General features: G+C 63.6%; 2 protein-coding genes across 7 annotated transcripts in view; both read right to left on the bottom strand.

The window, feature by feature from the left end:
- Window positions 1-3,053: 3,053 nt before the first annotated feature.
- On the bottom strand, window positions 3,054-10,794 carry TBX2 (T-box transcription factor 2; the record flags this gene model as incomplete). The annotated part of the gene is made up of 7 exons (XM_080713291.1): window positions 3,054-3,506; window positions 5,468-6,102; window positions 6,534-6,697; window positions 6,771-6,847; window positions 7,922-8,068; window positions 9,135-9,402; window positions 10,400-10,794. The coding sequence occupies 7 exons, from the start codon at window positions 10,792-10,794 to the stop codon at window positions 3,054-3,056; spliced, it is 2,139 nt and encodes a 712-aa protein (XP_080569417.1).
- A 7,136-nt stretch (window positions 10,795-17,930) lies between these two features.
- BCAS3 (BCAS3 microtubule associated cell migration factor) overlaps window positions 17,931-24,504 on the bottom strand; it is a gene marked incomplete at both ends in the record, with an annotated part of 624,117 nt that continues 617,543 nt past the window's right edge. For 4 of the 6 annotated variants that reach the window (XM_080712926.1, XM_080712928.1, XM_080712927.1 and 1 more), the window contains one exon: window positions 17,931-18,079. In XM_080712926.1, coding sequence (XP_080569052.1) covers window positions 17,931-18,079 — 149 coding nt within the window. Of the gene's footprint in view, window positions 18,080-20,928; window positions 21,020-24,504 lie in introns of all 6 variants that reach the window. The other 2 variants (XM_080712930.1, XM_080712929.1) reach the window with 1 other exon arrangement.

Genomic DNA, 24,504 nt, shown 5'->3' with positions numbered 1-24,504 from the left:
CCGAGTGGAGCCCCGACGCTGGGGCGAAGGGGACCCGACGGAGGGCCCTTCCCGGGCGGAGGGCGGCAGCGCAGAGCTTGGGCCCCCGCCTCCAGGCTCTCCGCCCCCTGCAGCGTCCTGCGCCCGGGAGTGGGGGGCGCGCCGGGGCTGTCCAGCGGGCGGCTGTCCATCCCGCGTCCTTCGGAGGGCGGGGACGGGCCGCCTCGGCTGGGAGGCGGGAAAGGCCGCCCGCGAGCCCCCCCACGCTGGGGCCCCGAGCTCTCCGCCGAGTCGCAGCCCGGCGTCTACACCGCAGTCTCCACACCGCGCCTCGCGCCCCCAGCCCCGAGGCGTCGCGCTCGGGCGGCCCGGCCCCGCCCCCCGCGCCCCCTCCCCTCCGTGCCGGGCTCGCACCCGGAGGGGGCGGGGCCCAGAGACCCGTTGCTACAGCAACGGCCCCGCCCCGGCCAGGTGCTGCCCCCTGGCGTCCGCAGCCCGGGCCGGGACCAGCCTCGGGGCCGCCGCCGCCCTCCTGCCGCGAAAGTAAGAGGGCTTGGTCCAGAGCGACCTCGACTCCACACGCCGCTCACCAGGGGCTCTGGCTGAGCTGTGGAAGGGGCCTCCCTGTCCCCGCCGGGTTCCGGGACCCCGCCGGCCCTCGCCCATCCCTCCAGCGGCCCCGACACCCGGAAGCCGCCCTCCCGGAGCTGGACCGGGTCTTCCCGCTCGCCTGCGCCCGCACCGGCCGAGCCCACCCTCGCCAGACTCAGCGTGGTCGGGGGCAGCTCCCTCCCTGGACGAGGTGGACCCGGTGCTCCGTCCTTGCCAGTGTGCGGGCCCACTAAGGTGCCCTGGGGGTCTGAAACTGTCAACTCTTCTCCGCCTTCCTCCCGGGTACCATCCCCGATGCCCCCGGGCGAGTTGGAAGCCTGTGGCCCCCTCCCTCACAGGTCGCCCTAAGGCCTGGCGGGGCGGTGGCGCATGCCTGTAATCCCACCTAACGGGAGGCCGAGGCTTGGAAGATAGCAAGATCGAGGCCAGTCCGGACAAGCTAGAGATACCCTGTCTCTAATTATAAAAATATAAATATAAATATATCCGGGAGTGGCGGCGCACGCTTTAATCCCCGCGCTTGGGAGGCGGAGACAGGAGGATCGCACAGGTTCGAAGCCAGCCTCGGCTACTTAGTGAGGCTCTCAGCAACTTACTGAGAACCTGTTTCCAAACAAAAATATAAAATAGGTCTGGGAGTAGAGCCTGGAGATAGAAAAGCCCCTGGGTTCCACACCCAGTACCACAAAAATGAACGAATGAATGAATAAATAAATAAAGGACTGGAGACTGGCTCAATCCCCAGTACCCCGCCTCCCCCAAATAGGGCCCCTTAGACTTAAAGGGAATCTGGGAAGGAGGTGGGGTGCTCAGAGACCGACCAGCCCAGGGGCATTTCGAAGGACTGACCGCCCATTTCCCACCTCTTCCCCATCTCATCGTCAGCGCCAGAATTGGGGGCTGAGGAAACCTGGTAGCTGGGTGAAGAAAAGGGACGGTGTCACCCTTGGGAGCTCACGGACAGGGGCGGGAGCTGTCCTGCAGGAGTGGGTCGTGGGAAGAGACGAGCCTAACAGCGACCGAAACAGAGACCCCAGGCAAGCCTACTTCGTACCGGGGAAACTGAGGCAGGAAAGGCAATTGGCCTCTTGACCCACATTCTTCACACCCTTAAGAGGTATTGACACGATTCCAAGGAAGAACTCCGAGGCCAGACGCTGCCACTGTTTTACAGCTCTGCCGCGGAATGTTTCTGGTTGAGGTCCAGAAGGAGGAGAGATGGGAAGGAATTCCTGGGTCCGCTCTTCCGAGGGAGAGGGGGCCAGGACGCGCCCGCTTCTCCAGCCCACCCTCCCGGGAGCCTTGGGACAGGGATGCGTTTCCTCTGCGATGGTCCAGGAAGGGGGTCGGGGTCCGGGTCCCTCGGTGCCCGGCTGGCTCCAGCGCCCGGCGGCCGGAGCGGCGGGCGGACGGCGAGTGGCCAGCAGAGGGAGCCCCCTCCCGGCCCAGCCCGCCCCCACCCCGCGCCCGGCGCCGGCCCGAGGCTCCGCACACCCCCGCCCGGCCCCGCCCCGGCCCCTCCTTCCCCGCGCGGCACACAGAGCGCACGGCGCGGTTCACTTCGCATTGCAGCGTTTTATTGTTTTTCTCGTTTTTTGTCGTTTCGTTCTCGCTCCGGAGCGAAAAGTGAAAACCTGAGGTGGAGCCGGGCAGACCGAGGGGCCGAGGGGCCGGCGGGGTGGGGCTTCCTCCGGGGTTTGGGGGCCAGCCAAAGGACCCCTCCCTCGCCCTGTACAATATAGATGCTCATGTAAAATGAAAAAAATTTAAATGCTATGAGTTAATCTCTAAATATATGTACACAGCAATGTACACCTTTGAATAAATTAATACCAATTTGCATATTCTGGGAACTTAAAGCTTATTTACACAAATTACCATTTATTTCATAAATATCTTCTTTTTTTCCCTGGGGACTCAAGGCGGAAGCGCCACTCCCTCCTCTGACCCAGGAGTGGGAGGGACGCCTGTCTCTTGGGGAGAAGCCGGGAGGACCAGGCCCTTCCCAGCTCATCTACACTGACTTGGTCTTCACTGGCCCCAACACCCCACACCCCAGTTTCTCAGGAGGTCCCCAGGGCCAGGGCCCTGGGGCTCCCTCCAAAGCTCCTACCCCTGGCCAATGCACCTTCTGGCATCCAAAATGGACCGCTGGGCCTGGATGAGGCCTCCCCCACAGTGCTGGAAGACCGAGATACCCCACCGCGGCCACCTTGCCCTGGGGCAGATCTGGACCAGTCCTGTGGCTCCAATGTGAAGGTGTTCTGGGCAGCCTGGTTCCTTGTGGAGGCCCAGGGAAGTGTCCCAGGCCCCCACTGGCCAGAGGAGGCTCTATTCTGGCCATTGTAGCCCGCTTTTGCTCCTTTATTTAAATAAATACCCATTCTGTGCTGTACACGTCCCAAGCAGAAGGGGCAGGCAGCCCTGGAGGCCCGTGGCAGCGGAGCAACCGGGCAGCCCCCTCACTTGGGCGACTCTCGGCCAGGGGAGAGGGCTCTCTGGCTCTCCAGCCCACTCACCAGTCTCTGGATGCTCTGCAGTTCACTGGCCGCCTCCTTGGCTGAGCCGCTGGGCGACAGGGTACCGCGGGACGGACCCCCCACTTTTCGGAGAGCCAGCTCGGGCAGGGGGCTGGGCTCCCGGCTGCTGCCGCCGGCTACCTTGGAGCCCTCTGCTGCCAGCCCGGTGGTGAGGAGGCCAGTGCTAGGCGGGATGGTGACTGGGATCTGGTAGGGGCTGAAGCGCAGGCGGGGCCGGGCACTGCCCAGGAATGGGCTCCGAGATAGGGAACCGGCCGCTGCGGCGGCAGCGGCAGCAGCACTGGTGGCCGGCAGAGCCGACGCGGCTGCGGCTGCGGCTGCCATGTAGGTGTAGGGGTAGGGGAAGAGGCCTCCGAAAGTGGGCATTGGGATTCCCTGGAAAAAACAGAGGGAGACAGGGGTTAGACATACGTGGTGGGGGGGGTGTCTGAGGGTGAACCAAAACTCTCCTAACTTTAGCGAAGGCAGCACAGGTGGGCAGAGGTGGTGCGCTACGGCCCGCCCATTAGCGTGCCCACCGACCAGGTTATGGTGCAAAGGTCTGGCCCGCCAAGCTCCTGAGGACTGTTTGAGCATGGCCAGGGGAGAGGACAGCCCAGGCGGCTGGGCCAGCGAAGCCCCGAGGGCCAAGAGTAAGGAAGCTGGGGCGGGCAGAGGGCCAGGTGGCCAGGGCAGCTAGCTGTGGCTGTCTTGGGGATGTTCTGCTCACTCAGAACAGCACCCCTCCTGTCTGCCTGATCTTGGGAGGGGAAGAGCTCGGTACAGTGCCCTGCCTGCCCACCTGCACACGGGGCCCAGTGCCAACCAGTTCATGAACTGGCCTGAATGTTCCACAGAGAACTCGCAGCGCCTCCATGGCGGCTGAGGAGGGAATACAGAGTTTTGCCTGTGGAGAGCAGAGCCGCCAGGAAACCGGGGCCAACCGCCCTTCAGACGATCTGACCTTTGAGATAATAGCTCACTCCGAGTGTGTGAGTGTGGGGAGGGGGCAGGGGGCTGAGTGTGCTGGGCTCCGGGAGAGCCTTCATTCTGGCTCAGGTGGGGAGGAGGAGAGGCAGCTTAGAGGGAGAGAATATCCTTCCTTAGAGGGCCAAGCCCCACTGGGCATATTTCAGATATGGCATCTCAGGTCAGCAGGAGGGAAGGTTTCAGATCTCTTCGGCCTTGGCTCTACTGATAGCTGCGATCTACTACACTGGCCTGGGAACTTACCCACCGGCAACTATGCCAGAGATGCCGTCTGAATGTGGGGTCTCAGCCTGGCCCTGTACCTGTTGACCGGGCTGTGTCTAGAAGCCCTGGCTTCCTTGTGACCTCTGCCTCTGATCATCACCGGAGTTTGGGGAGCAGGCATTCCCATGCAGAGAGGGTCGGGGTGCAGATCGACCCTCTAGGCACTGGCCCCTACTTCTGGAGGCTTCCCTCCAGCTCACAGCCTATGTGATACTGGTGTCTTAAGACCCTGAACTCGGTTTAAAATTCACTTTGGAATCTCCACCCGCACTTTAAAATTATTTGCCTATCAAACCAAAAGAGCTTTCTCAGACCTGAGCTCCCATTTTCCTTCCCTTGAGATAAGATCTCCAAGGTTCAATTTGCCAGAAACCTCAGAGGAAAGAAAATGAATGAAGAGATTCCAAATCTTTCCACAGGGAATATTCCACCCAAGTAACCCAAGAGGCCGCTCTCCCCGTCCGATCTCCTTATTGTGCCGCCGGCCACATTTTCATAAACTCTCCCCTGGGAGCCCACAGTTTCAGCGTGGTTCTGGGGAGCCGAGTGCTCTCCTTCCCTGGGAAGTGGCTGAGAGGGCTGGGGATTCAAGGTGGGGGAGCCTGGCCTTTGGATGAACACACAATTTCCTAGAGGGCTTAAAGGAGGCCAGAGATGTTTGGGAGGTGGGTTATTTTGATGGCCGATTGTCCAGAAAATAATTAGAAATTTCCTATTCCTTTTGTCCAGCCACTGAGCCTTTCAGGACAGCAGGTAAACCCAGGGTCTTCCTTCCCAAGAAAAAAGTCCTGAGACCAGGAGAGCAGACTACACAAAAGCCAGGGGCAACCCAGACGGCCAGAGCCTAAATTGTCCCGATGGGTGACTCACTCCTCCGGGGGACTAGCCTGGGACTTGACCAAGGTCACAGCCGGTCTTAAGCGATCCTTCCTAGCCCCGCGGCTTTGATCTCTGGATCCCAGGTGTCATAGATGGAGCTCACCCTGGATGGGTTCTGAGCTCCGGAGCTCTGAGCCCCGCGGGGCCCCTCCAGCCCTCTGCCGCCTCAGGGGCCCAGCTCAGTCCTCCTGCCTCCTTCCACCCTGCTAGCTCTCGGGCCTTACCTGAGGTGCCAGCAGGTGCTGGGAGAGGTGGAACGGGAAGGGCGCGGCGGTGTTTGCTGCGCTGGCCGTTGGACCCAGCCCACCTGCGTCCAGCCCCGCGGCGGCCCCGGGCCCGGCGCTTCCTCCATTGCCGCCGCCCGCCACCGAGGCCAGCAGGTGCCCCATGCCCATGGCAGAGAAGGCGCCGGGGCCCATGGCGAACTGTCCTGGGTGCAGAAAGAGCGGCTGGCCGGCTCCCAGCGGACCAAAGAATTGCTGCCCGTGCAGGTGGCTGGAGAAGGCGAGGCCGGGCAGGTGTCCCGCGCCCAAGGGGGACGCACTGTCCGTCTGCACCACCAGCGGCGCCAAGCCGGGCTCCTTGCCCTCGCCCGCCTCCTTGCGCCCCTCGTCTTTCCGCCGGGCTTCAGTGCGCTCCTTCTCCAGGCCCCGCAGGCCAAACGGGCCGTCCCCGCCGACCTCGGCCGGCTCCTTGCCCCTCTCGGGGCTGCGCCGCTCCCGGGCGCGCTCGGGTTCGGTCAAGCGGGCGGGGCTGGCGCTGTCCGCGGCCGGGCTGCGGCCCGGAGCCCCCGCCGCGCGCTCCTCGCTCAGCCGCTCGGGCTCGGGGTCGCTGTCTGCGGCGCACGACCTGTCCTCGGCTGCAGGGAGAGAGGGCGTGCGGGGTAACAGGGGCCCGGAGGACACACGCGCTAAGCCCTTCCCGGGACCAGGGCCGGGGCCAGGACTCCTGGACAGGCCAGCTCTCGGGCAGGTGGAGTGGGAGGCGCTGCTAGAGCCAGGCAAGGAGCAGGGCAGACCACCTAAGCCCGCCTAGGTACAGCAGAAATCGAGGGAAGCCTTGTCCAGTGAAGAGGAAACTGGCCACACACACAGTCAGCCTGCGAGGGGCCAAGCTCCGAACCCAGCCCGAGGTTTTGGCTACCGGGGACCGGCCTCGCAAAGGTGTCCCGCGCCCAAGCCCTATCCCGTGCTTTTTAAGACCAGCAGACCGCCGAGCCCAAGGCCAGTCTGGGGCCCTAAGGGGACGCTCTCCGGCCCCCCGCCCCGGGGACCAACACCCGACCCTCACCTCGGGCCCGGTGTAGGCGCAGGGGACTGGGCGCTGCGCCGGGGGAGGGCGGGGGCTCCCGCGCAGGCGGGGGGTCGCAGGAGGAGGCGTCCGAGTCGGCGCCGTCGCGCTCGGGCTTGCAGTGGTCCTCGTACAGGCGCAGGGTGGGCAGCGTCAGCTGCTTCCTGGGACGGGCGGAGCGAGCGAGTGAGCGCGACCCCCGCCGCCGCCCCTCCCCGGGCCCGCGCCCCGTCTCACCTTTTCTCCCGCCGGCCGTTCCCGGTGTCGCGGAAGCCCTTGGCGAACGGATTGTTGTCGATTTTCAGCTGTGTAATCTGCGGGGAGCGAGGGGGCGGCGCAAGGTCCAGACCCAGCTCTGGCAGCCTGGCCCGGAGCACCCCGAGGTCCCCGCCGTCCCGACGAGGACAACCGGGGCTTGGCTCCCCCCCCTGCCGGAGGTGGGATGCCCCGAGGCGGGGCGGGGATCCGGGAAGGCAAGCGACAGGGTCTCTGCTCCTCCAAAAACTTCACTCAAGAAATAATCCCTGGACGCGAGCACAGGCCCAAGGCGACGGCCACAGCGCTTCCATCGTCCCAGGCAAGCAAACCAGCCCGCGCCGCCACAGGCTTACACTGTTGGGCACCTGAGCGGGGGCACCCAGCCCGCAGGCTCAGCTACGACGACAAGTACACGCAGGACGAACGAACGTCCGTGACACCAAACGAATTCACAGGCTTCCGCCTAAGCCCAGGGCACCCCAGTGGTTCACCCATAGCCAGGCCTACAGTCTGGTTCATGAAGATAAATCACCCGCAGACGCGGGGACTCAGATCCCAAGGGCGGCAGGGCACAGACACACAGGCCTGGGGAGGGGGCGCTTTGCCCCACTGAAGAGAGAGAAGCAGCGAGTCCACGCTGCCCTTTACCTCCGAGGAGATTCTCTCAGCCTCTCCCAAAGGGTCTGGGGCCTGGGCTGACCCCGAGTAGGAGCCCGGGTGCCCTCAGGGAGCAGTGTCACCTGCAGCCCTCGGGCTCCTCCCCAGAGGGAAACCGGCCCTGCGTTCTTAGCCACCCTGGAACTCCCGCAGATTGCCCCCTCCGCCCGCTTTTCATTTGAATCCCACATCCGAGCCAAGAAATAAACGAATAAAATGTAAAGATGTCAGCACAGGATGGAGTCTCTGCTAATTGTTAAGTAAACATCTCCGCCCTACCCAGCGCCCAGCTGTTGGAGCGCCTCGGGGGAGCTTGTGGTGTGCTCCTGTGGTGGGTTTGAGAGGGGCCTGGGGGGTTCTGTGGGTGCTGCGGCGAGCCAGAGCTCTGGGCTGCACCTGGGTGTGAGTGCAGGGTTGGAGCCTTCCTGCTTAGGGAGTCACTGGCTCTGCGATCCCTCCTCCCCAACCCGCACCTTGTCGTTCTGGTAGGCAGTGACAGCGATGAAGTCGGTCTCGGGGAACACGTAGGTTCGGAAGGTGCTGTATGGCAGTTTCAGGATATCGTTGGCTCGCACGATGTGGAAGCGCGGCTGGTATTTGTGCATGGAGTTCAGGATGGTCTGTGGGAAGGGTGCCGGTCAGCTGGAGGCCCCTCCACCCTCAGAGGACCTCTTCCTCTACCCATCTTTCCATCTCTCTCTGGGTTCTGCCTGCCTCTCTCTCTCCCCCTTTTCCTCACCCGTATTTATTTTCGTACACTTTTATTTCTTACATCCTCTCTTGTTCTCTCTCCATTAAAATTTTTCTTCATTTGGAAACAGAAATAAAGCAGGAAAATATCCATGAATTTTTTTTAAAAAAAATTTCCTTTCTTTTCTCTTTCTTTTTATTTTTCTTTCTTTCTTTTTTTCTTTTTGGCAGTGGAGGTTGAACCTAGGAACATTCTACTGTGGAGCTACCCGAGCCCTTTTTATTTATTTTTAAATTTGAAACAGTCTCACTAGGCTGCTGAGACACTAAGTTGCTGAGGCTGGCCTTGAACCTGCAATTCTCAAGTCTCAGCCTCCCAAGTACTGGGATTACAGGCCACTATGCCTTGCCCGAACTTCATTCTTAACCTCTCTTCCTCTGGGCACTAATAAGCCCCAGAAATCCCACAGAGAGAGATTGAGGGGAGGTCGTCACTGCCCACTCTACCTCAGAATGGACATCCCCCTTTACACCATAAACCCCTCAATAATTGCTGGGACCTCAGCTCAGACAGAAATGGAGACCCTCTCCTCCTGGTTCCTCATCTGCCTGTAAGATGGGGGGAAACGTGTCCCAGAGGCTCTAGAGAGAGCTTTCCTAGCCTTGGGGAAGGGGGAGAGACTTGGGCAGGTCAGAGGCAGGTCTTCAAAGCTCACTTCTGATCGGCCCAGCAGGGTGAGCCCACCACAACCAGCAACCCATTCCCGTGAGCAGCCTGGCACTTAACTGCCAGTGCCTGAGGATGGAAGGTTCCCCATGTCTGCAGAGCAGAGCCCTTGAGGCTCAGGCTCAGCCTGCGTAGGGCACAGTGCAGTGACCCACCCGGGCAGAGGTGTTCTGGGGTGGCCGGTGCTCCCTCCATCCTGCTTCTCTCCCTACCATAGTGCAATGCAAGGGCTCACTCTGTCACCCCCAGCCCCGCTCAGCCGCACTCACGAAGCCGTGCTTGTCAGAGATGTTGTTGGTCAGCTTCAGCTTGTGGAAGGCCACGGGCTTGGCCATCCACTGCTCCCCCGTGGCCGGGCTGTCCGGGTGGATGTACATGCGCTTAGGCATCTCGGGGTCGGCTTTGCCGGCCACCATCCAGCGTGAGTTGTGGAACTTGTAGCGGCAGTCGTCGGCAGCCACAATGTCCATCAGCAGGATGTACTTGGCTTTCTTGTCCAGGCCACTGACTCGCACCTTGAAGGGGGGAAACATCCTCCTGGGAGGGAGGGAAGGGGAGTCGCTCTTGGGACCCAGCTCTCCCAGATCTGGAGATCCCGTTCTCGCCCCCAGCCACGCACCGGGGTCTGGAGGTTTCCATCTGCTGCTCTGCCCTCTTACCACTACCCCAGAGACCCAGCTTGTGGCCGTTACTCCGGGGAGATACAATTTCTGCCTGTCAGACCCTCTCTTATAAGGCCTGGCCTGGGCTTTGTGCTCAGATCCCAGGACACACTCTCTCTCTCTCTCTCTCTCTCTCTCTCTCTCTCTCTCATATGAATTGAAAGCCGGTGCCCAGGAAAGAAATCTAGGCCTCTCCTCAATCTCCCTGAAATTCACTGAGGGCAAATCTACACTAAAGACTGGAGCTCCCAGAAATAAATTCCAAAGGCATCTGTTTGGGGTACTGGGGTTATAGGCCCTATCAGAGGTCCTGACTCCAGTTCGGGGGAAGAGGGTGAGGCTGAGGCCTGTATTCTCAAAGACTGAGTGGAGGGGCAGTGCTGTGGCTTGCTCCTGGCCGTAAGGCCTGGGGCGCGGAGCATCCCTAGCTCGGAGCTCCGCGGGCTGCCGGCCGGGAGACCCGGGGCTGGGACAGGCCCGGGCTCAGAAGACCCGGGGCTCTGCTGGGAACCCCGGTGCTCGCGGGATGCGAGTTCCACGGTGGGCTCCAGGGCCGGAGCGAGAGGGCTGGGGAAACGCTGCATCTCCCGGCAGCTCCGAAACCCACCGGAGGCAGAAGAGACCGGGGAACGGAGGAGACCCGCCAGGGCCGAACCGCGGGGCCTGCTCGGCTGGGAGACTCCGAGCGGCGAGGGCTCTTCCTTGGGGTCAGGTTTTCATTTTAGTTCACTCGGGGAAGTTTGAGTATTAAAAAAAAAAAAAAAGAATTCGTCCCAGGTGCCCAAGCGAGCAAAGCCAACTTGGCTGTGGGCGAAGCGCGGCGCGGGCCGGAGCCGGGGCGCCCAGCCCGCCCGCCCCGCCGGCCGTCCTACCTCCCGGACTTGGTGATGACCATCTCCGTGCCCAGCTTGTGGAACTGGTCCCACAGCTCCTTGGCCTCCAGCGTCACCTTGGGGTCGTCCTCCACCTCGTCCTCCGGCTCCAGGCTCTTGAGCGAGCGCAGATGCGCGGCGGGCGGGTGCGGGCCGAGCGCCGGGACGTGCAGCCCCGCCTCGGCCGCCGCCGCCGCCGCCGCCGCCGCCGCCGCCGCCCCCGCCAGGCCGGGGTCCGGCAGGGGCTTGGCCAGCGCGCCGGGCGGCAGCGCGAGCGCCGGGAAGAAGGAGGGCTGCGCGGCCGCCAGGAAGGCGGACATGGGGAAGTCGGCGGGCCGCGGCGCGTGGAACGGGTGGTACGCCATGGCGCCGGCCGCCAGCGCCGGCTCTCGCATCGGGGCGTCCGGGGCCGGGGGCGCGCGGGGACCCCCGGCCCGGCGCGGGGCGCGGGCGGCGGGGCGGCGCGGGCGGGCGGGCGGGCCGGCTCCGGGGGCCGCGCGCGGCGGTCAGATCTCGTCGTGATCTCGGGAAAACTGTGACTCTCACATGCCCTGCGCGGCCCGGGTCCCTGCGCTAACGAGCCAGGCCCCCCTTGATTGCTGATTTTACGCTTTTTGGACCAATTGTGGGTCTCCGGGGGCGGGGTTTTGACAGCTCAGGCCGAGCTCCGGCCGGGAGGGGGGCCGGGGAGAAGGTGTCGGAAGCCCGAGCGTAAGAAAACATGTCAACAGAATAAAATATTAACCAATGACGGCCCGGCGGCCGAGACCCCTCCCCCTGCGCCCCCGCCCGGCCCGGCCGCCGCGCGGGGCTGGGAGCGCCCAGGGCCGTCCGGGCCGCCCGAGGCCGGGGGCGGGGGGCGCGGGCCGGGGCCGCGGGAAGGACCCCCGGACGCGCCCGGGCGCCAAGCACCCCCAGGTCCCCGGGGGCGCGGGCCCCGGCCCCGGCCTCGCCCGCCTGGCCGCCGCCCCGTCCCCGCGCCCCGGAGCGAGGCCGCGGGCGCCGGGAAGCCGGGCGGGGCGGCTGCGGCCCCGGAGCCGAACCCTGGTGGCGGGAGCCGGTGAGTGCAGCCGCGGACCGGCCCTGGAGGGGCCGCGGGCGGGAGCGGGCGCGGGGGGCGCGGGGGGCGCGGGGTCCGCCCGGCCCGCACCCGCGGGGACCTGCGCGGGGACCCTCGGGCCAGCCCGGGCGGCCTGTGCGCCCCACCGCACCCCAGCCCTGGCGGCCGGGGACCCCGCACGGCGAGCGCCCGGCGGGGCTCAGGGCGGCGCCCGCGGCCGAGCGAGTTTTCGCCGCACCCGGTACTGGAGGCGCCGGCCGCCTCGCTCCGCCGGGGCTCGTGCCCGTCCTCCGGACGCTCGGGTCTGCCCGGCTCGGCAGTGCGGGCGAGTGCGGGAGTCCAGGTGGCCGTGAGCACCGAGGTTGACCCCGACCCGCGGGCGCCTTCGTCCTCCCGCAGCCCCAGGACTTTCCCGCGCGGCGTGTGCGTGCGTGTTTTTGCGTGTGTGTGCGTGTGCGCGCGTGTGTGTTTTTGCGTGTGTGTTTTTGCGTGTGTGTGCGTGTGTACTCGTGCGTTTCTCCCCAGTGTCTGTGTCTCATGCGCACAGAGAGGCAAAACTCGAAGTGTGTCCTGAAGGGTAAAATGTCCACACACCTGCCTCAATCAGGCTCCCCGACCCTTGGGCCGGCTCCTGGAGGTCACGTTCAGAAGGACAGGGGGAGTGGGCGCTGGCCCGGTGACCGCACCCCCCACCCCACGACCGTCCCAGGGAGCCGGGCGCGCCGGCCTGGCGCCCTCGCGGGCACCCCGTCGTCGAGGCTCGGGCTGGCGGGGTCGGGCCCGCAGGGGCGGCTCGTCTGCCTCCCGCACCCCGTCCTCCACGTTGCGAGCCAACTCCGGGGCCCTCGTAAGTCCCCCGCACGCCCCGCGGTCAGGGGTTTCTTGGCAGCCCTGGGGCCGGGGCGCTCGACCGGGCGCCTTCGGGCCGGAGTAAATCTCCCCACGCTCCGCGCTGTGTCCGACGGCGGGACGCCGCGGCCCCCGGGCTCCGGCCCCTCGGCCCCTCGGCCCCTCGGGACGCGGCTCCGGGCGGAGCGTGTGCGCACACTGCGCGGCCGGGAGGCCGAGCAAGGACGGCCGGCAGCTCTCCCCGGGCGCCGGCCTGGGGGTCCTGGACGCACTTGCCAAGTCGCAGGCGCCGGGGTTGCGTGCGTGTGCGTGTGACATGTGCTTTCGTACTTGAAAGCTGGGAGGAATGTGTGTACATCTAAATGTGTGCGGTTTGGACACTTTCCCACCCAGAGCGCGTAGCTAGCTGGTCCAGGGGTCCGAAGCCCCGAGGGTCAGGAAAGCCGGCGGCAGCTGCGAGCCACGGGCCTGCCCCGGGGGGTCCCCTGCTCTCTCCGCGGGCCGGGCCGGCCGAGCCCACCACGCACCCCGCCCCGCCGTCCCGCCATCGCCCGGAGCGCCTGCTGCAGCCTCCGCCATCGCCCTTCTGCGTCGCCCTTCCGCCCCCACCCCGGCAAACTTCTCAGCCAGGAATATCCTGGGACCTTCCAAGCCCGGCGCTGGGGCGGCCAGTCGGCCCCTCGAGCGGCGCCGTCGGGCTCCCGGCTCCCGCGCCGCCCCTCCCCCCTCGGCTGCCTCCCCCCCCCCCCGGAGCGGCGCCCCCAGGGAGTCCCCGGGGCGGAGTGTGCGTGTCTCTTTAAGAGGCCCCGGGGGGCGCCTCGCGGGCCGCCCGGGGCTGGCGGGGGAGGGCGCGGGCGGGGGCGGCTGGCGCCAGGCGGCCGAGGCTCCACAACAAAGCTCCGGCCCCTGTCACTTCGCATCGGCCGGGCCCCGCAGACGGGCGGGGGCCGCGCTCAGCCCCCTCCCTCCCGCGGCGGTGCCGGCGGCGTCGGGCGGGCGCGGGCTTCGCTCTGCGGCTCCCGCAACCGCGGCGGGCGGGGCGGGGGTCGGGGCCGGCGGTACCGGGACCCCGTCACTCCCGCGGGCGAAGGGACCCTGCGGGGAGCCCCCGGGGTGATGTCTAAGCCGCGGGGTCCCCGCGGGGTGGGCCCGAGGCCGGTGCTGAGTGCTCGGTGGCTCAGGGACGTGCCGGGGCCAGGCTCGGGTGACGCGGGAGGTCCCGTGTGTACGCCCAGCTTTGGGGCGCCCTTGGGTGCGGGACCGACCTGAGGGGTGTGCGTGCGTGCGTGCGTGTGTGCACACTCCCACCCACAGCGTCCCCGCCAGCCCCGCGCCTCTCCCGCCTTGGCGCCGGCCGGCCGGGGCTAGCGGCTCGGCTGGGCTCCCCTGCGGTCCGGGTCTGGCCGGGGTGTGGGCCGCGGCCTCGGTGACCCCATCCCGCAGCGGCCCGGCCTGTCCCGTCCACTTAAACAAATTGCGGCTGACAGGCGCGCAGCCTCTCTGGAGCCGCCGCCCGCCCGTCGCCTTCTCCAGCCCCAATTACCCCGCGCAGGGTCGGCGAGCCGCCGGGATGGGCGGGGGGCGCGGGAAGAGAGGGCGACCCGACCCCCTCCCGGGGGCGGCGTGGCCGCGGTCCCTGCCAGGGCTGGCGGCGGAACCACTTCCTCCACTTAGGCCTTGGGAAGCGCCTCCGCAGCAGGCCTGGGTGGCCGTCCCTCGTCTTCCAGGCTGTCGCTCTGGCGAGGTCCAGCCAGCTGCTGAGCCAGCGCCTGGGCAGGCTCGGCCCTCCCGGGGGGGGGGGGGGGGCTCAGCACCTGAGAGAGGTCCCGCCGCCCAGACCCCAGGCCGCAGGTCTCTGCCCGCCTTTGGGCGACTTCCGGGGATCTCCTAACCCTGGGCCCTGCAGACTCCCCACGGTGGCTCTGCACTGGCCGCTGCTTGGGTTTTGAGGTGTGCCTCTTGAGCCTCGTGTGTGTGGACGGCACAGGCAGGAAACAGGGCTGTGGGTGTCTGGGGTGGGAGCTGGGGGAAGGAGTGAAGCTCCTAGCCCACCTGCGTGGGGGCCGTGCTCCCTAGCTTCTTGATTCCCTAGGCTGGGAGCTGTGGATTCTCTGGAGCAGCCCAGGAAGCAGTGAGACACAATCCCACTCCGGGTGCCCCTCCGCTCTCCCCACCTCTGACAGTGAGCCACGCGGCCTGGCCTGCCAGCTCTGGCTCCAAACACTGCCTTTAGGACCCGCCTCAGCTCTGAGGTGCAGTCCTTTACCCAAGGCCACATAGCTACTGGTGGCAGAGCTGTAATGGGACCGTGGGACCTTCAAAGAGAGTAAGCCCCCAACCCCCCCCCCTTCCCCGTTAAAAGATGGCAATGGAGCTGGGCATGGTGGCGCACACTTGTAATCCCAGCATTCAGGAGGCTGAGACTGGAGGATCACGGTTCATGGACAACCTCAGCTACTTAGTGAGGCCCTCTGCAACTCAGTGAGACCTGGTTTCAAAATAAAGAATAAAAAATAGGGCAGGGGCTGCAGCTCAGAGGTCGAATGCCCCCCTGGGTTCCATCCCCAGACCTGAAAAAAAAATGGTGATGGCATTGCTGCCACCCTACCAAACCCATCTCAGAGAACCAGGCCACACTGCCACTCCAGGGCCTCCATCCGCCCCTGGAATCTTATTTTGAATACAAGATATACAGGATACTGTCTCTCTTTGTCCCTAGAGCTTCCAGATCTAGATCTGCAGGAGGGGAATGCCTTCCCAGTTAGGGGGTTACAAATAGCCTGGAAGTCAGCCCTGGCCCCTGACCTGGAAGCTCCAAGTGGAGAGGGCACAGGGGCTCAGATTCTGGCCCCTTGAAGGGAACTGGCTGGGGCATGAGAAGCAGGAGGTGCAGACAGGGGTCAGCTGACTCGCTAGTGTGACTCCATGACCTTGGGCCCTGCCCTTCTCTGGGGCTCAGACTTGTCATCTGCAGAGACCAGAGAGTGTTCTTAGGTGCCTTCTAATTTAGAGAGTCTCTGATCTGTGAAAATAAAAAATGAGCACTGAGAGGCCATTCCTGGTTGCAGACTGGTGTCTGCGGCCTGACCTCTGCATGCCTCCAGAGCATGCCTGCATCTGCCTTGGGACCACCGGGCCTCCTCTCAAGCCAATCCCAGACAGTGCTGTCCCTTTGGAGTTGCCACCCTGGCTCCCAGCACCCCTCTGCAGATCATGAGGATATTTTTCCTTCACTGGATTGAGAGGGAGTCCATGGTACTTTGCCCATTGGGCAGGTAGTACTGTGGGAGTCGGGAGGTCACGTGGCTTCCTCAAGGTCATCCGGTCCAGCCACAATTAGATTCATGTTCTGATGACCTTCTGGGCGATGCTATCATGAGGTCTGCTAGGACTGGGGTGGGGGGTATCTGGAGATTGCCCTGGACATTATCTGTACAGGATAGGAGGCGGCTGCTTGAGAGCCAGTGGGCTAAGGGCCCCAGCTCTCACTTCCAGCTGATTACAGGCTGCGGCAGGGCCCATAACCTTCCCAATTAGCCAGGGGGCCAGGCCTAGGGCCTTTCTGATAACCTGAGCTCCAGTGGCAGCCGCCCTGGGGCCAGCTTATCTGGGGCCTCTGATCCTCACCCTTCCCCCACATGCTCCAAGAGTTGCCCTGACTGCAAGCAGATGAATAACCAGATTGTCCTGCAAGCTCAGCCAGCAAGTCCAGCCCTACACCCACCACTTTCCCTGACTGGGGGAGGCCACAGCTGTTTTGCCCCCGCTGGAGGGGAAGGGCCCAGCCAGGGAGGACTCCTGACTCTAAGCCGCTCTCTACATGGCTGAGAGAGCTCCTGGCAGCAAGCCTTCACCCCATCCATCAGCCCCACGGTGGGTGCAGAGGGGTTCACGCTTCCCAGAGCTTCCCCCCCACCCCAGCCAGGCCATGGGCAGCATCAAGCCAGCCTTGTGGCTCCGGCTTGCCTTCCCACTGAACCTCTGCTCTCGCTGGCGATGGGGGCCTGCCAAGAACGTAGTGATGAGCGGCCACTGGCTGGGCCCAGGCCTCCTGTGTGCCAGGCTCACCTCACTCTGACACAGGGACTTCTCATCTTCCACGAGCACAGGCAGAAGAGACCATCTCCTGAGCCTACAGACACCAGTGCGACTTGGGTCCCTTCTCCCCACAGGCCCAGCCAGTGGATCGTGGAGGAGACTGAAGAGTCACCCTCCTCAGGCCCCAGCGCTGGGACGGGGTGTGTGAAGCGCAGGGGCCCAGGAGCGGCCCCAATTCTGGCCTGATGGTTGGGTGGGAAGGTCTGCTTGTCTGTGAACTTAACCTTTCTACCTTCCATTAAACTCCACCTCAAAGCATACCTGGCTCCGTGGGTTTCCTTCCATCCTCAAGGCCTCCCTGTGGCCTGTCAGAAGCAAGGGCCAGGAAGAGGGACCAGGACCAGCACTGGTCTTCCTGCCCAATATACCTTTGTGTCGCCCCATTCCTGCATCCTGGTCGCCATTCACTGAGGTCCGGACTGGGAGGAGGGAGGGAATGGAACAGGAGCGTGTTTTCCAGCCAGGTTCCATGAGGTGCCCACCCTCGCCTCACTGCCCTTCCATCTTCTGACCTCAAATGAGAGGCAATTCCAAGGTGCCCCGAAGACAAGCCCAGGGCCCTCGCCAGGCTCTTGCCAGGCAACCGGCATGCACACCAGGCCGGGCTGGGCCTGATGGCCACCAGCAGAGCAGGCCAGAACTCACTGGCTCTGGTGACAGGCAAGAAAGCTTGAAGAAGTAAGGGATTTCCATTAGGCCAAATCCCACAGTGGAGTCTCCTCCTGGTCCCTGCGCCCTTGGCCTCCCTCTCGGTTGATATGTGGGTACGCCGGGACCTGGGGCACGTGGTCAGGGCCACAGGACTCTGCTGGGCTTTGGAGAGGACCCCGACCCCAGAAACTCAGGACCGGACACCAATTGCAGCGTGATTTATTGGACAAGACGTGCACTTTTCGACAGGGCCTCAGTAACCACAGTTTCCTTCACTGAACAGTACAGGACCAGGGTAAAAGGGCTTAAAGATAAGGAAGACAAATTCTTCCCATGAGCCGACAGGGAATGCCGGAGGAAGGGGAGGTTTCTCCTTCCTTCCTCCTTCCCTGTTGCTCTGGGCCTCAGTTCACCCCACAAGGGAGGGAGGCTGAGCCAGGGAAGCTGGGGGCAGTGTGCATCCAAGCCTGAAGTGGGCTGGGGCCGAGACCATCCACTCGGGGCCAACATGCCAGGCTGGACCTTCACCCCCAGGCCCCAAGATCGGGCCACTGTGCCGGGCCCCCTGTGGGCACGGTTAGAAAATACAAAAGCGGATCCAATGCAGGACATCCTGTGCAAGTGGAGGGGGACTGAGCTTCTGCAGTCTCTCTTGGCCACAGCCCCCACCAACGGCCACGCAGAGGTTGGGGTGCACCGAGGTGCTTTGGAGAAGGGTCTCTTCTGGATCCAGGTAGAACGGGTGGCTGCTGTCATTAAGCTTGAGGAAGGTGGTTGATGAAAGAGGAGTAGAGACTGAGGGTAAGAGCAGCGGGGGCTTCTCCCCCTCCCTCCAGAGGGTGAGTAGGTCTGGTCAAAGCAGGATGCTGGTGCCTACGGGAAGCCGGTGGGGAAGAGGCTGAGGGGCTGGCTCTCGTTGGTGGGGAGCGGAGATCGGTAGCCATCAAAGTTTCTGGGGATGCTGCCGCTGGTGGAACCTGAGCTGTTACTCAGAGTCTCGATGCTGCCCCCTCGCTGAAGTTCTGCAAGACAGAGAGGGGCCGGCCTGGTCAGAGGGGCGGGCGGAGCACACCTGGGCCAGCTGCCCACTTGAGACAGCACTCTGGGTGCACAGGGAGGCTCGGCCAGTGGAGGGGGCACCCGCTGGCCGGCAGGCTCCAGCTTTAGATCTGGTCTTTCCCTCGGGCGGGAAGCCCTTCAGACCCAGAAGCTGCCTGGATGGCAGTGTGGTCGCAGGGCGTGGGCTGGACGCGGCACACACACACTCAGCCAGCATGCTCCCAGCTGTACAGTGAGGAGAAGCCGGGACGGGAGGAGGAACACGACTTCCCTGCCTGCTCTGTCCCTGTCTCTCCTCTGCCCCTGGAGCTTCTGCCCTGACTTTGCTCTCACCAGTTCTCTCCTTCTCACCACAGTCGGCCCGCTGGCTGGGCCTTGCTCATCCTCGGCCCCTTCTGCGAAGTGTCCTGTTTCCCTACAGGAGGGAATGCTTGGCTTGGGGTGGGGTGTGTACTCCAATGGAGCACGGCCCCTGCTTGCCTGGGGCATCCTTTCTCTCTTTTCCCTTGGCCCCAGTCTCCTGGCAGTCCCTCAGAATGGACGCACCAGCTGAGCTGTGAGGCAGGCAGGAGCAACCCGCTCCTCTGCTTCCCTGGCTCCTGCGCATCAAACTGCCATCTTGGATACGGCAGCCCGACCCGTTTCGTCGGGCTGTGGGCACCTTAGCCGCCTCGCCCACCTTTGCCCAAGGCAGGAATGGGGTGGGGGTTGGAACAGGAGCCCACTTCCTGAATGTGAGGAAGAAGGAGGCACTTCTTGGCTTTCTGAAGGTGGCCAGGTCCTGTTCCCGTCAGCCCCTCACTGTGGGCTCTGAGATGTGCTCACACCCTTGGCCGGGCAGTCTCTAGGGTCTGCCCAAAGCCAAGATGTGGACTAGCCCTCCCCGAGGTGCGCCTGCCTGTGACTGCTGGGCTTCGGCCGTCACCCCCAGGAGTGCAGACCTCGAAGCAGCCTCCTGGAGCAGCAAGGCGTGCCCCCGCAGGACGCTCCTGGCCTGACTCCAGACCTCAGCTCCAGCCCGAGCCTGCTGCAGGCCCTGCCACCAGACACCGGCCGCACAGCTGGCTTTGGTTAGGGAATGAGTGTGTCGCGGTCTTTGCTCCTGGGCTGGCCATCACCAGCTGACCAGGAACTCAGCACTGACCCCCGCCCTGCGGCCCACCCCTTAGCACCGAATGGCACCTGGGCAGGTGCGAGGGCTGCGCCGGCCACATGTGGGCCTGGCCCAGGCTGGCTGAGTGTGCCGGGACACCACGGCCCCTCCGAAAGAGGGACCATGGACGTAGGCTGAGAGCTGGCTGTGGCCCCTGATCTCCAACCAGTGCTGGCTGCCTGAGGGCCTTGAGCCTGGGAAAGCCAAGAGATCTCGGCATGGACAGAAAACAAGGCAGGGGGCTGCTGAGTAGCAGCTCTTCTTCAGCATCCCCTGATGGGGTGCAGGTGGTCGTGCCACAAGAGGGAGGATGGGAAAGTGAAGAGCAGAGCCTGGGCATCTGTAGGGAAGCTTCAGACTCCAAGAGAGGGCCCCTGTTCCCTTCTTTCCCCACAGCCAGCCAGCCCGAGAGTCTGGGGAGATCCGAGGCACTAGGGGGCGCTGACAGCAGGGCCAGGAGGGCAGGAGAGGCGCAGGGCGTGGAAAGCAGGGGCTTCCTCCAGATCCCGACACCAGGCCCCAGGAAGGAGAAGCCCCAGATGAAGGAGCAGGGCAGGCCAGGAGGATGGTGCAGGGCAGCCCCTTCTCTGAGCAGAGGGACAGCCTGACAGTGTCGATGCAAACTGCAACACACCCACATCGCCAAGAAAGCTGAGGGCATCAGAGCCCAGCACCAAGCATGGCACCATCCCGCCCCTGCACAGGCCCCCAGCAACACCCCAGCAGCCTCGCCACCCCACCGCAAGTCCGTGTGGACGCAGCCCATGGCCGCGACGTGGCAGTGCAGGCAGGCACAGCTGCCAAGGGGGTTACAAGGTGAGCTCGCTGCTCTGGGGGCTTGGGTGTAGCTCGTCCGGTCACTGCTTGGGCCTGGGTAAGGCAGAGGTCGGAAGGTAGAGGTGGAGTGCCTCGCCCTTGCCCCCACATCCCAGGGTAACCGAGGTCCTGTGGCCGGCTCCTGCGCAGCTCCCGGCAGTCACTGCCCTGATGAGCCTGCGTGGCCCACCTGCCCTGACCTCCACCCCACCAGGAAGGAAGCAGGGCAGTCTGTCCATAGCACAAACCTCAGCTTGCTTTTCCTCTGCTTACAGACATCAGTGAATCCTCACAGTCCCCAAGATAAGGTCTAACCTCCCAGTTCTACCAGACGGCCTAGCCGGCCTGCCTCGCCCCGGGTTCTATCTGAGGAAGACGAGGAAGCAAGCCGGGCACACAGCTGTCAGCCCCCGAGTCCACAACACCTGTTCATCTTCCCAGCTCTGCCCGGGCGTCCACTCCCCTGAGAGCCACTCCCCTACACAGCCCACCAGGCCAGGGAGCTCTGTGCTCCTGGAGAGTGTCTGTGCCTTATTTCTCGCACCCTGGTGGCAATTTCAAGACCCAGAAAATACTCAAAAATCATTTCTGGAGTGACTGCATGAATGAATGAATGAATGAGTGGATAAGGGGAGATGGGGCCCCACTGTCCAGCACAGAGTAACAGGAAAATAACCAGGGGCCTGGACAGTGCCAGGAGCCTCCTGGGCACCTTTCTGCATGTCTTCTGTCAAGCCCTCTCTCGTCCCCACTGAAGAGGGAATGAGCGAGCGCGTGCAGAGGGGCGCCCGCGGGATCCCGTCCCACCCTGGGAGCAAGCGGCAATGGGAACAGCGGCCTTACCTTCCTCCTTCCCGAGCGCACACTTTGTTACTGTTGGGTTGCTCACGGACGCTGGGCTGTTGGCATTGTTTTTTTTTTCCTTTTTTTTTCCCTTTTGAAAAGAAAAGCATTGAGGAATCTTTTTGGAGAAGATGGACAATGATGGAGAAATACACTGATCTCCGCAAGCAGGTGGAGAGGGCGTAAGCGAGGGGCGGCGTTCTGCGGTCGGGGGGACAGTGGCATGCATGTGTCTGCGCTTGGGGACTGGCCGGTCTTGGGGGTCCCAGAGGTGGACAGTGGTGACCCTCAACATGGGCATGGGGGAGGCGCCGCACGCTGAGCGCGAGAGCAGCTCTGGGCAGGGGGAGAGATGGGGACCTATGGCCCATGCAGTGCCGGGTGGGGCCCATGCGGGTGGGTTGCTGGGAGGGGGGAGACAGATTGTGCAGACACTTCCCACCTTTGACTCAGCAGCCCGGCCTGGCTGCTGCCCTCCTCCCGGTTCCCAAGCCTCCCAGAGCTCCTGCAGGGGAGGGAGACTCGTGGGGAAAGCCCAGCAGCGCCTGGGGCCCAGGAGACTGCAAGCGTCCCCATCAGACCCTTAGGGTATGGAGATTCAGCTGGCCGGTGGGGAAATTAGCTCTAAGAGTCTGCTCTCCAGCTTCTAAGTTAGGGAGGTGCCGGGCCTCAGAGAAGACAACCTGATGGTGACCTCAGGGACTTGGTGCCCCTGGAGGTGAGTGTCATGTCCCCATCTTGCAGACTGCAAAACTGAGGCCCTGGGTGTTGCACCACCTGAAGGAGAAGTGGTGCTGGGACAGGCCCCGGGTCACTAACAACCCCAGCTGCCACCAAGTCTTGCCCCAGGACCCACCTCTGGCTGTTCCACCAGATCCCTGCGGCCTCTTACTGGAAAGAGGGCCTGTGACGCGCAGCTGCCCCTCCATGCCACAGGCTGGGCTGGGCCGGCCACAGGGGCAGGGGTGGGGAAGGCAGCAGCTAAGAGGGAGAGGTCTCTGCTCTTAAGAAATAAGCAAAGCAATGAGGAAGCTGGGCCCTCGCACCTCTGCACTACAGACAGAGCCAGGTGCACCTCAAAGGAGTCGGAAGGACAGAGAGGAGGCTGGACCAGGGAGAAGCCACCCTGGCCACCTGGGAATGTATGCAGGAAGGCACAGGGTGGGGTCAGGCTCTGTCTGCGGTGGGATGTAGTGCAAGACTGGCCGCCACAGGATGTGCCTCTGCCCCCACCCCACAGTGGCACCTCGCCCCTTGGTCAAGGCGGGAGCACCAGAGACGGGCTCGTGGGTCCCCGGGGTGGGAGCCAAGGAGCAGCGCAGTGCTGGGGACAGCCGGACGGGCTTCTCCTCACACAGTGGCCACGTTACTGAGCAATGGGGTGGTCTCTGGTTCCCATCTCCTGGGGAGGCCACAGGGTTCGTGTGAGAACTGGGGCAGCTGGAGATGCCCGCACAGTGGGGACCCCAGCAGAGAACCAGAGGGAAGCTTTGGGCTAAGCGTTTCCCAGGACCCCAAGAGAGGCTACTTTGGCTTCTGGTAGGTAGGGGCATCTTGGAGAGCCCATGTCTCAGGGACTTGGAGGGAGGCCTGACCTTAGGACCCGGGAGGGGTCGGGGAGGGTGGTGGTGCTCTGATTGGGAAGAGGGCGCCTGCGGTCCGGGCTTGGCCTGGGGGCAGCCCTGGCACTTCCGCCACCTCAAAAGGAGCAGCCCTCCCACCTGCCCCTCTGGTTTCCTCTGAGGCTCCAGCCAGCCTTGCTCTGTACACGAGGGCCAAAATGCTGCTCATTAAAGGGATTAGCAGAGCACTTTTATGGGGCCCTGGCTGCAGCCACACACCCGGGGCCTAAGCTAACCACCCAAGCTGCCCAGTGGGGGTGGGATTAGACCCAGGAGAGGAGGAGTCTGCTGCCCAGGCCCCGCCCACTTCCGGTAGTGCCCGGGGAAGCCTGCAGCAGAGAAGGTAGGCAGGCGCCCAGGGATGGCGGCAGTCTAGAGAAGCGCCCCAAAGCACAGGCTCTGGCCACCTGCTTCCTAGAGACTCTGGGCAAATGGCTCGGGTCCCTCGGCCTCGGGTTCCTGAACGCGAGGATAACAATGTCTGTTTCATAGCCTGGTTGTAAGAATGAAATTAAATAATGCATGTGGAGTGCATCACAAAGTGCTTAAAGCTGCCAGTCAGCAAATGTGAGTTACTATTATCGTGGCAATCGAATTAGTCACTGTGATCATCCACAGGACTTCAAGGCTCCTCCTGCCTCCTTCCCTGGCAGGTGTCTCTGCCACCTAGGCCCCTACCAGCTCAGCCCCCACTGGAGCCCGGGAAGAGTCGCTCTTTTTAATCAAGAAATGGCCAGTGAGGTAGATGGCAGATGTGTGTTTACGGCCTCTCATTTCCCTCCTTGCCCCTTTGCTAACACCCTCTTCCAAGATGGAAAATAAATTTCCAGCCTTGTTGACAAGTATCGATTTTTCCCTCCTGCCTTTCCCACCTCAGAGTTCCCCCACATTAGCAGGCGCTCTGGTTAAGACCCTTACCTGGGGGTGTCGGGGGCAGGCAGCCACACTGCCCTGCCCTGCCCTGCCCAGTGCCTGGCCCTGGGTTTGCAGCAGACAAACCCACTTCAGTTCCTCCTGTCCGAGGGCTCTGAGGTGGAGAGTCAGGTGTGTGTGTGTGTGTGTGTGTGTGTGTGTGTGTGTGTGTTCCTCTCATTTAAGAGGTTAGAATTTTCAGCATCCTCCCTTGATGGGCTATATGGTAAGAAGACCACGGGACCAGAGGACTGTCACGGGTTTAGCTGGGGTTCCGCTGGGGTCTGCCCTAAACAGGCATTTTTGTCAGCTAGAGACCTGCAAACAGGGCGGGTGGCTACTTATGTGAAGTGCCACATGGAAAGGGGGCAGGGAGGGGCTCAGCAGGGTTGGCAGCATCCTGGGGCTGCAACCTGGAGAGTGTGCCCAGATGTCGCATAGGGGTGGCCCCGGCAGACAGGGCTGGGGGCTGCTTGCCTCAGCAGCCTGGGGTCGGGACACTGCTGCTTTTTCGTGGAGTGTGGCGGAGGAGGTGAAGGCCTGTAAACCTGGACAGCACCGGCACAGACCACACTCTGGGCAGGAGCCAGCCTTGGCCCCCAGGGCACTTTTTAGGAGGTTAAAAGTGCGGCAGTTAAAGGAGGCAGCCTGCCTGGGGAGGGAGGCCTCGCTCTTCTCACTCAGCAGGCAGCTCGCTCTCTTCCAGGGCTGCCTGCCCCCCCACCTTCCTCTTGGTGCCCCTCCCCAGGAACCCCCTCAAGCCTCAGAGCTTCTAGACATCAACAGGCTGGGGGGCTCTCTCTCTCTTATTCTGGGGTACTGGGGATTGAACCCAGGGGTGTTCTACCTCTGAGCTAGACCCACAGCCCTGTTTTATTTTGAAGCAGGGTCTTGCTGAGTTGCTACGGCTGGCCTCTAACCTGCTATTCTTCTGTCTCAGCCTCCCAAATACCAGGATTACAGGCGTGTGTCACCACGCCCAGCGAGACTAGGTTCTCTTTGTCTGACCCTATTTGGGAGGCTGATGCTGGAGGACACGTGG

The sequence above is a fragment of the Muscardinus avellanarius genome, assembly GCF_963383645.1.
Source record: "Muscardinus avellanarius genome assembly, chromosome: 16".
In the NCBI taxonomy this organism is placed as follows: domain Eukaryota; kingdom Metazoa; phylum Chordata; class Mammalia; order Rodentia; family Gliridae; genus Muscardinus; species Muscardinus avellanarius.
Note: the sequence above shows the minus strand (reverse complement) of the source record. Positions and strands in the feature narration are given on the sequence as shown.